Source organism: Oncorhynchus nerka, linkage group LG23, assembly GCF_034236695.1.
Source record: "Oncorhynchus nerka isolate Pitt River linkage group LG23, Oner_Uvic_2.0, whole genome shotgun sequence".
Taxonomy (NCBI): Eukaryota; Metazoa; Chordata; class Actinopteri; order Salmoniformes; family Salmonidae; genus Oncorhynchus; species Oncorhynchus nerka.
The window spans coordinates 44,503,521-44,515,035 of NC_088418.1; the positions used below are offsets into that span (position 1 = coordinate 44,503,521).

The 11,515-nt window shown below is 46.3% G+C and overlaps 1 protein-coding gene across 2 annotated transcripts; it reads right to left on the reverse strand.

Moving 5' to 3' along the window:
* Window positions 1–64: 64 nt before the first annotated feature.
* LOC115106895 (interferon regulatory factor 5-like) lies at window positions 65–8,218 on the reverse strand. Of its 2 annotated transcripts, XM_029630089.2 has the most exons (10): window positions 7,875–8,218; window positions 5,674–5,715; window positions 5,165–5,398; window positions 3,218–3,404; window positions 3,024–3,052; window positions 2,884–2,911; window positions 2,278–2,757; window positions 1,346–1,735; window positions 875–996; window positions 65–780 (listed from the first exon to the last, which is right to left on the reverse strand). In XM_029630089.2, the coding sequence occupies exons 3-10, from the start codon at window positions 5,339–5,341 to the stop codon at window positions 592–594; spliced, it is 1,602 nt and encodes a 533-aa protein (XP_029485949.2). In that variant the 5' UTR covers window positions 5,342–5,398; window positions 5,674–5,715; window positions 7,875–8,218; the 3' UTR covers window positions 65–591. The 2 variants fall into 2 exon arrangements, with proteins under 2 accessions (XP_029485949.2, XP_029485950.2); XM_029630090.2 differs by lacking the exon at window positions 5,674–5,715.
* Window positions 8,219–11,515: the final 3,297 nt, after the last annotated feature.

Here is an 11,515-nt window from a genome sequence, read left to right on the forward strand (position 1 = left end):
TGCTTTCACCCATTCACAACCTTGATATAAACCCCATTCACAGCAAAAAGTACTAAATTGTCACTTTGCTGATTAATGTAGTCGTTTATTAGTTTATTAAAAAAACATTCCAATACTTTTTACATTGCATGTATGGCTTGAGTCCCATTTTTGGCACAATAGCACCAGTGTCCATTCTCAAGAAAGCCAGTTACGTTCTAGTACAGTAGATTAAGGTGGCTGCGAAAGAAAATGGATAGAAATTAAAGTGACAATTGAGTAATACCTGCCACCATTAAAAAAAATACTGCAATGGTATTTTATTGAAATTCCAAAAAATAATTTAAGGGACCAAAAAAAGAGAGCAGTTTGGGTTTTGACGATGTACAAGTAGTTCTGCCCAAGATGCAGTTAAGATTAGATACAAGGCTCTGGCTGGATGAAGATTCTATAGAATGAGGGAGGCTCAGGGTTGAAAGAAGGCTAATATCCCCACACACGACGTTGAATAAGGTTGTTAATCCAAGTGCAGTGTGCTATTAATAGTCCATGAGCAGTCGAGGCCTTGATCCAGGACAGGCCCTGTTGAAGACCCAGCGAGAGGCCCCTGACTCAGGGTCCGTTGGTGGCCCAGGGCCCCAGGCCGTGCTGACTCTGGAGAAGCCTCTGGAGCTCCTTGAACTGCTCCACCGTCTGGTCCTTCAGGTCTGGGTTGGAGATCTGCAGTCGGATGCTGTCTGTGGACCAGGACAGATCTCCAGAAAACATCTCTGTTAGGATCCGCGCCACCACCGGGACCACCTGGACATAAAATGGATGGACGGGAGGGTCAATGTGATCATTTCGTGTGTATACTGTATCTGTGAAGGGTATGTGGTCAATTCATTCTGCTCACCTGCACAACGATGAGCTTCTTCTCCTTGGGTTTCCGTTGGTCTGGCCAGTCCTCCCCGAAGCAGAAGCAGAGCTCAAACGGGGGTGGGGTGGGAGTTTCACCTTTCTGGAACAAGATGAGCCCTGTTGTTGGTGTGCACGAGAGGGAGAAAGAAAGAATCTCCTGTAATGTGATATCTGTTCTACAGCTAATCCATGTAGATGCCTGGGCTGTGCAACAATAGCAGTACGAGCAATAAGTACTACTCAAGAGCTTACTCACAGAAAGGGCCTGTGACTGAAATATTCAGGGATCAATTGAAACTCAAGAGCCTCAAGTGAACTGAAAAATCATGACAATAGTGTCAGATAACGTTGGACTCCATCATTTGGTGTTGTGATTAATTGATGTCAGATGGGGATTCAAACATGATGAAACTGCCGCCTTAAGATGACTAAAATACCAAGGAATAAAATGGGTTGACCGACTCACCGTGCAGGAAGTTATTGAGGCTGAACACTTTGTACTTCCTCTCCCTCTCCATAGGGTTGGGAGGCCCCTGCTCGTCAACGCCCGGCCCAGACCAATACACCTTGCACTGACACAACCTGATAGCGTATATATCCTGCTCCCAGATCTCCAGGATCAGGCCTCGGTCCATCACATCCAGCAGGTGCTCTGTGTAGAACCGCTGCTTCTCGTTCTGGATGTCGGCCGAGCCAGGGAAGAGAACTTGGTTGAGGTTGACAGGGCCGAACAGGTCCACCTGCTCCGGGGTGGGCTCCAAGTGGCCGTAGTACAGCCGGCAGCCCTGGGGGTTACTCACTGTCAGGGAGCCAATCTTGCGACCCCGATACTGGAATTTCATGTCTAGGTCAGTCACTGAAACCAGAGTCAAATAATGTAGTGTTGGAAGAATTGTAAGCACTTCAACAATAGTGTACATTTAATATAGCTCTTTCTAATCATGCCTAACAGTATTCTGACACCAAGTTATCATAAGACTGAAAAAGGAGTGTTTATCAATGAATGACACATTAGCGCTTTAGCTACAAAAGGGTAAAACTCGATTTTGCCTATTCCAATTAACTACAGAACCTGTCTTACCATCCCCCACACAGCTGCCAGTGTGTTTCATTTGATGGGTGTGACAGGCAGACAGCTATTCCAGACAACTACACTAATGCCTGATAGCCTATAATCCATCGAATGAGGCAACAGTCTTGAGTGAATGGATTACAATGTTGGCATTGTGTTGCATGCAGCAAAACCAAATAAAGTTGACGCCCTGTTTTCATGGTTAGGGGAATTACAATGAATATTTTTTGGGGATAACATGCAAGGAACTATTGCAGAAGTGCCTGACTGCCAAAGTACATAAAGCAGTATTCTCCTCAACAAGGCATGGGTGCTACTCCACTCACACGGCAGGCTGTTCAGCAGGTCATATTTGTAGGGTGGCACCGCCTGCCCTTCTTCCTGGTTCTGGACTCCGGACATGGCCTCCATTGGGGCGACACCTGGGTGAGGGGCAACCGGAGCCGCAGATGCAGCAGAAGGAACCATGGTGGCCATCTCAGTGACCATAGGAGGCTGCATGCTCCCTCCACCCATCCCCAGGCCGTTGGAGGGTTCTGCGGGTCCATGGTGCACAAAGACCCCATGTTCCAACTTCACCACCAATGGAACGTGGGAAGAAAACTCTGGGGGAGCCATGGTTGGCTGAGGGAGATCCGCTGCCATGGTATTGGCCCCGTTGCGATTGGAGTGCATGTTGGGACTGGGGTACATAGGGGTGTGGTGGGAGGTGCCATATCTGTCATTGAGGGGGGAGCTGAAGGGAACGTCTATCCCATGTGAGGTAGGGAATGCCTGATAACTGCGTGGGTCACTAATTCTGGGGTCTGGGAGAGACAAGAGGACAAACACAAACACATAAGACCTTGCATAATGTCAATAGTGACACATTTCAAAAAGGTTTTCTGCCTAATTCACAGATGGCTCAGTAGCAAAGGTGTATTGACACTTACCAATGGAGAGGTCAACAATATTCGGCATCTGAAAACAAAGACAAGATTGAATGTTTATGTAACAAAGCTGATACATGGGTATTGTTCTCAGATTGTTCTGAGATAATGGAAAAAGTCATTGTCTACTTTTCTACACTTACCTCCTCCTCCTCATCTTCATCAACTGTGTCTGAAACCAAATGAAAAAGGAATATGCCATCAACATGAATATCTGAGGGAATTTGACAAGTTCAACAAAGCTATTCTAAAGAACTCAATTAAATTTGAAGACAGACAATCAGATAAGACTTGCAAAGCTGCCAATGAGCCTGCATGCTTATGCACGCACTCTTACCTCCATTGCAGGGCTGGTCACAGACCTCGTAGATCTTGTAGGGCTGGACGGGTGTCTCCTTGGTGCCGTCGTATTTCAGTTTGAACTCCCGGCTCTTGTTGAGGGCACAGCGCAGGTTGGCCTTCCACTTGGCAGGGTCCGGCTCATCCAGACCCTCCTGGTACTTCCCTGTCTCCAGAGCCCAGGCCTGGGGGAAGAGAGGGGGAGGCAAGGAAGAGGTTACATTTGAATGAATCAGAGAAGGAGTCACATCTGGATGGAATCAAATGGGTGAGGGTTAAATTAACTTCAAATCAATTAGTCACAACTAGGGTGCATTCAGAAAGTCCTCAGACCCTTTGAATTTTCCCACATTTTGTTACATTACAGCCTTAAATTGTTTTTTTCCCCCTCATCAATACACACACACCCCATAATGACAAACCAAACAAGCCACTCCTGCGCTGTCTTGGCTGTGTTCTTAGGTTCATTGTCCTGTTGGAAGGTGAACCTTTGCCTCAGTCTGAGGTGCTGAGTGCTTTGGAGCAGGTTTTCATCAAGGATGTCTATGTACTTTGCTCCGTTCATCTTTCCCTCAAGCCTGACTAGTCTCCCAGTCCCTGCCGCTGAAAAACATCCCCACAGCATGATGCTGCCACCACCATGCTTCACCATAGGGATAGTGCCATAGGCATATCCCCCATAGGGATATGTGACACTTGGCATTCAGGTCAAAGAACTCAAACTTGTTTCTCATGGTCTGAGAGTCCTTTAGGTGTCTTTTGGCAAACTCCAAGCGGGCAGTCATGTGCCTTTTACTGAGGAGTGGCTTCCGTCTGGCTACTCTACCATAAAAGCCAGATTGGTGGAGTTCTGCAGAGATTGTAGTCATCCTGGAAGGTTCTCCCATTTCCACAAAGGAACTCTGGAGCTCTGTCAGAGTGATCATCGAGTTCTTGGTCACCGCTCTAACTAAGGCTCTTCTCCCCTGATTGCTCAGTTTGGCTGGGCGGACAGCTCTAGGAAGAGTCTTGGTGACTTCTTCCATTTAAGAATCATGGAGGCCAATGTGTTCTTGGGGACCTTCAATGCTGCAGACATTTTTTGGTACACTTCCCCAGATCTGTGTCTCGGCACTCTACAGACAATTCCTTCGACCTCATGGCTTGGTTTTTACTCTGGCATGCCGTGTCAACTGTGGGATCTTATATCGAAAGGCGTGTGCCTTTCCAAATCATGTCCAATCAATTCGATTTACCACAGGTGGACTCCAACCAAGTTGTAGAAACATCTCAATGATGATCAATGGAAATAGGATGCACCTGAGATCAATTTAAAGTCTCATAGCAAAGGGTCTGAATACTTATGTAATTAAGGTACGTTTTTAAAATGTTTATACATTTGCACATAAAAAACGGGTTCGCTTCGTCATTATGGGGTACTGGTGTAGATTGACGAGGCAAAAAAGTAATTTAATACTTTTTAGAATAAAGCTGTAATGTAATAAAATGTGCAAAAAGTCAAGGGGTCTGAATACTTTCTGAATGTACTGTAAAGGAAGAACAGGGTAATGGCTAATGAGGAAATGACTAGTCAAAAGAGGCAGAGAGTAGGCTATTGCTGCTGTTACTGCAGTGGATATCATGTGGACATCCTTACACATGAGATCAAAAAACACAGAGAGGTTTGACACTAGAGATTCAGTGGAAATGAAACTAAGGCTATTTCAGTTCACTAAAACAGTTGATACATTTATCGCTGAATGGGATAAGGAAGTGTGTGGGTGACATAGTAACTGAGTACCTTAGAAATACTCTTGAAATGTGCTACTTCCTAGAAAAAGTTGATCTAAGTAGACAAAGTAAGCAGAACTTTGGTCTAACTACATTGTGATATCAGAATGACGACATAGAGTTGAAGTATCCAGATCTGTCATGCCATTCTCAACATGGATCCCCCCCCCCTCACCTTGAAGATGGTGTTCTCTTCCTCAGAGGTGGGCAAGTGTCTTGTGGCGTGCCTCCAGGGGATCTGGAAGATCCGGTGGTCCGGGCTGAGCCACTGCAAGCCGGGGTACCTCCCGCTGTTCACCTGGGCTAACAGCCAGGGCTTCAGGCGGATCCTCCGAGGCTGCACACTCATCATTGGGCAGAGCACCACGCAGGGAGGAGAAAGGGGCTTCAGAGGGGGTGAGTGAAGGGGCTGGAAAAGCGAAGGGAAAAGTCACGGTTAAGATGGGTGACTGGGCACTGGGGGTAGGGGAGAGAGTGGGCACTGAGGGATTGTCTTGAAGCGTGATACGATAGTAATGGTTCAGATGGGCGATGAGGCAATGGGGGTAGGGGAATGTGGGGGAGGGTTGAAAGATAAGATACTCCCTACCATCTGCAGGAAGAAGGCTGGGGAAAATGGAGAGAGGATGGGTGGGGAAAAGAGAGGTACGAAGGTGGAGAGAGTAGTCAACAAGTCAGATTTACCGTTTTGATTTATGATGGCAACAGGCCTGTTTAGGAAATGATCTGCGGGGAAACAAAAAGTGTTCTGTGGCTGAAGAATACAGAACAAACACACTTTCAAGGCAATAAAAAAAATAAAAAAACATCACAGAGTTAGGTGAATTAACATACACAACATGCAACAGTTGTAGGCTATTCCTTAATCCTTTACTCTATTTCATGACAGTCCCAAATTTGCTTTTGTCATCCTAAAAATGATGGATTTGATACTAGGACAACAAGCCTAGGACCTCCGGGCACAGATGCAGAGTCCACTGTCACACAATGAGATCACAGAGGATCATATGAACACAGAGGTCTACAGGTAACTCCTTTACAGCCAAAGACCAACTTCTGTCTCAAGCAGCACAGAGTCAAATATAAGACCAACTTCTGTCTCAAGCAGCACAGAGTCAAATATAAGACCAACTTCTGTCTCAAGCAGCACAGAGTCAAATATAAGACCAACTTCTGTCTCAAGCAGCACAGAGTCAAATATAAGGCCAACTTCTGTCTCAAGCAGCACAGAGTCAAATATAAGGCCAACTTCTGTCTCAAGCAGCACAGAGTCAAATATAAGGCCAACTTCTGTCTCAAGCAGCACAGAGTCAAATATAAGGCCAACTTGTATTTGCCACTGGACACGCTGAGACAAACTAATGCATCTAGATAGAATATGTCCTGTTCCAGAGGCTGCCACAAATGTCCTTCTGAGCCCTTGTACCAACACACACACACACACACACACACACGAGTTGAAAAGGGCACGGTAACTTGAATTAGTATGCAACACAGAATAACAACTGGGTGCAGAGGCATCATGGCCATAGGGGGCAAGGGGGCATGTGTTTATTTTTGGCATTAACTAGTCCAGATAGGTTTGCCTTTTTTTCAACTTCATAACTAGCTACCAAGAAGTTATTTCAGGCTATCAATCAAGTTAAGAGTAGCTAGCTTGTCTTTCTCTTAGTTGGCATGCCTGCTGGCAAGGTTGTTAAAGTTTCGAAATGCAAGCAATTACTAAATAAGACTCACATTCCTTTTAATCTTTCATACAGATTGTTGCAGAAATCCAGAGAAGCATATTTCTTAAAATAAATAAAAACAACAGGGGGACACAGGCAGCTCAAAATACTGTACATGCTTTTTAATTTTTTTACATATAATTAAGAATAATGATTATGGCTCTAGATTGCAGGTGAAGGCTGTTTCGGGTATTTGAAACATGCTAAATTGTCCAACTTGCGGACAAGGGGGAGGAGAGAGAGGACTAGCCCCCCTCATTCTTCAAGCTTTGTCAAGTTGGTTGTTGATCATTGCTAGACAATCATTTTGAAGTCTTGACATAGATTTACAAGCCGATTTAAGTCAAAACGGTAACTAGGTCTCTCGGAAAAACATTCAATGTTGCCTTGATAAGCAACTCCAGTGCATATTTGACCTTGTATTTTAGGTTATTGTGATGCTGAAAGGTGCAATTGTCTCTCAGTGTTTGATGGAGAGCAGACTGAACCAGGTCTTCTTCCAGGATTTTGCCTGTACTTAGCTCTATTCTGGGTCTTTCTATCCTAAAAAACACTCCCTTGTCTTTGCTGATGACAAGCATACCCATACATAATGCAGCCACCACCATGCTTGAAAATATGAAGAGTGGTACTCAGTGATGTTGTATTTGCCCCAAACACAATACTTTCAATACATAGCTTTTTAGTGCAGTGTTATTTTAGTTCTTTGTTGCAAACAGGATGCATATTTTGGATTTCTTTTATTATGTACAAGCTTCCTTCTTTTCACTGTCATTTAGGTTAGTATTGTGGAGTAACTACAATGTTGGTGGGGACATGGTGTGCTTTAAAAAGGGGACTTTCCAATAATTTTAAGAACTTAACAATAATTGCACAAGTCTGGATTACATTGTCTAAACTCTAGTTACATTTTTTTAACATATTAAAACAGGAATAGCTTCACTAGGTTTCATTCAGGGTGTGCAGAAGACAGGTTGATTTAAAAAGAAAACCTATACCGACAACAAAAGCTGAAAATAGGCCGCCTGCCTGACACTGACTGATCATGTAAACAATCTTCAAATAACAAAAAAAATGAGTAATCGGTCTGAGAAAAAAAATCTCAATAGGCTACTATAGTTGTTTTAGGAAACAAGTACAACTTTAAGCGGCACCCACCTTTTAACGATATGTCTTCTCCACAAAATGATTTCGTTCCCTTGTATCGAAGAGTTCAAGAACGCTGACTGTAGTGATCCCTCCTTCCACAAACAGAAACAGGCCAGGCAGAGTATGCGCGCCGCCACAGGTAAGCTTTTTACTTGGTAGTCTAATTGCCACAAACCTTGCCCAACACCGTCACAAGTTCAAAGGAGTGTGTGGGAGAATGACAGAAAGTCCCAGGCTTATTCAGAAAACTTTCCACAAACAGCGGCCAAACATGATTTGACTTTAAACATGAACAAACGTAGTGCCTGTGTGTTTGCTGAACCTGCCCAGATACCACCCTTCCGGTTGACAGACAGAAGTAATATGCAAATATTGTTTCATTTTCGATAGGCTACTAGTACTACCCTAGTGGTTGAAAATGAAAAAGACATTTTCAGTGGTGTAAAAAGTACCCAATTGTCATACTTGAGTAAAAGTAAAAATACCTCTAATAGAAAAGTGAAAGTCACCCAGATAAAATACTATTTAAGTAAAAGTCTAAGAGTATTTGGTTTTAAATATACCTACGTTTCAAAAGTAAATGTAATTGCTAAAATATACTCAAGTATCAAAAGTAAAAGTATAAATAATTTCAAATTCCTTATTGTAGGCAAACCAGACGGTACATTTTTTATTTTGTATTTACAGATAGCCAAGGGCACACTACACCACTCAGACATCATTTACAAATTATGTATGTTTTGTGAGTCTGCCAAATCAGAGGTCAGGTGAGAGAAAGTTCCAGACATCATTATGTTTTCCCAGCAGTTAGATTATTGTTTTAGCCAAGGTCAGTGTTGTTGATATGTAAGTACATATTTCATCTTTCAGATGTTTTTTTGTATGAAGACACACTCTGCGACAATAATGTGATATTTATGGTTAAGCTAATTATAGATTCTACTGCAAGCTACAAGTAGTTATTGTGAGCTGGCGAGCTCTGTTTTGGTTGTCATATCATTTCGGGACATTTAACCCTGTATTTGTATAGGATGTTGTCCCCCAGTGCCTCGTTATATGCCCTGTAATTGTATAGGTGTATGTATGGTACATCATTAGATCAGTATTACATTGTATTTCACTGTTTAGAGGTATTCAAATTAATTGTGCAATGAAGATGGTGGTGCTATCCATACTACGTACATTGTGCGTTGCTGTTCCATGCCTGTGCATCTTCAGCGTAATTAAACCACCTCAACTGGAATCCTACCTGCCTGTCATCTGTGCCCTTACCAGCACACGGGATCGAACACCTAAAGTAAAATCTAACCGAAGGAATATACAGTCCACCAAGTCCTCATTTACATAGGGGTCCGTTCGAGCCGGATAAAGGTGTTTACTCCCGGTTCTAGGTGCAGCATGTTACCGGTGAAGCCTGGGCCTGGTCTGATCATCAAAGGTACCAAGCCTCACCTTATCCAAGTTATACTAGCACAGCACAGTATGTCCATTGGCAAGAAGATGACCTTCAGCCTCGCATGGAGGAAGCTGCCAAGGTGACACCCCTCACTCCACCCAGTCCCTTCCTATCCAGCCAGGCCAGATGGGACACAACTCCAGATGAGTGGGAGACATTCAGAGAGTACAGGTCTGTCCTAAACCCCCATCTGACCCACGGGAGCAGAAGGATGAGCCACAGTAAGCAGAGGAAGGAGAAACAGAGGTCTGTCCATGGTCTACAACAGTCACTGGGAACACAGGAAGCCACCTACAGAGCGCAAGCTAGTGAGAGAGTACATCGAGCAAGAGAGAGCCCAGCTGCGGCAGTCCCAGCGGGCCATACAAGTCTGGCTCGCTCAGCTACGTGAGCAACACGAAGAGATGGTACAGCTCTGTGATGCCACAGCTCACATCCCAGTCTATAGCTAGTCTCTCTCCCACTAAAGCCAGCCCCTACAGAGCTCTCATCCAGAGGTACCCTTCCAGCAGATAGATGTCTGCTGGCACCACCACGGTCCGTATCAGAGCTGGTTGAGCATACGAAGCCATCACCCAACAAAGAAGATACGGCTTGCGATGGACAGTATGACAACAGTGAGTGGCCTAACCCCCCAATGTGGCCTCCAGCAAGTGATAAGTCACTACTTCTGTGTCATCGGAGTGACACTCCAAGCTTACAGTGCGGCTACCAAGACCCTCCCGCCGGAGCTATGAATCAAATCAAATTAAATGTTTGAGTTCCCTCAGTCACGGCGCTCACTCCACCTGTCAGGAGGCTACTCCTCCACCAGTGTCAGCTCCTAAACACTCCCAGTGTGAAGTACCAGCCCGCTCCCGGTGCCAGGGTGTGTCTACCCGTCCCTGCCATTGGTTCTTAATTTGCCCTCAGCATGGGTTTTCAGCCTGTTCCTGACCAGATGTTTCAGTCTGCCGCCACAAAGGACCCATCAGACAACAGTAGCCTGCAGCCAGCCGCTGTTCCAGTGTTTCCACCGGCTCCTGCTACAGAGCTGAAGTTAATCAACGAGGTGGACTCTTCAGCTGCTCCGGCTACAGAGCATCAGCCAGCAGTAGCCCCCGTGGTGCTCCAGACCAACATGGTGCTACAGCCCTATCCAGCCACAGGGGCTCTGCCTACCTCTGTCTTGAGGCCCAGACCAGCTACCACAGATGGGGCCCAGTCTGGGGTTACTGGGGTTACTGCTGATCCCTACAAAGCTAACCTATTCTTCCCTCCGGTTCCTGTATGCAACTGACTATGGGGCCTAGTCTACCCCGTGCTCCAGTCTCCTGTCTGTTCTTGCTATACGAGCGCAGCCTACTCCTTTCAAGTCAGACTCACTGTCTGGCAAGCATGAGGAGCAGCGTTCTCCACCCACGGGGGCCCAGACTGCTTCAGTTACCCGGGCAGCCCGGCTGGACCTGATGGTACAACCTGGCCCTATCTTTAGGTCACCAGCTCCTGCAACAGAGAGCCATCGTGTTGCAGCCACAGGCCCACAGACGGCCGTTGATGCAGATCATCAGCCAGCATCTCCCTGGTTGCCATCAGCCGCAGCCTAGGGATCCTCAGCCCCAGTCGCAGTATCTCTGGCACCAGCTGCAGCCCAGGGGCCATCATCTGACTTCACATTGAGTCACCCCTGTTTCAGTGAGGGGGGCTTCAACAGAAGCAAACGACAAGCCCCCCACCTGCTCCTGATGAGGAGCCCAGTTCATCTCCAGCCATGGGCCCACCACTTGGCCTTGGCTTCCAGACACCGGCTGCCCATGCAGTGCAGTTCCCACTTACCTCAGCACAAAGAGACCAGCCCAGCTATGTTGGGGAGCCCCCACCTGGTCTTGAGAGGGAGCCCACCATGGCTTTCTCCACAGGGGCCGCTTCAGCCTCTGCCCCAAGGTCCCATCCAGTCCTTGCCAGCAAGGTCCTCTCCGACCCTGTGGGGGAGCCTCCGTCTGCTCCTTGTCGGATACCTTCAGCGACACCTCCTGAGAGGCCAGAGCTCGACCCTGACATCTGGTCCCTTAAGTCCTCTGCCCTGCAACCTCCACTAGTCCCTGCCTGTGAGGTCCACCCTGGCACCATTGGGAGCCCGAACCTGCAAGTCTTCGAGGACCCTCTGTAGCTCTAGCCCAGGGTCCACAGTCACACCCTGCCTGGGGAGCTCGGC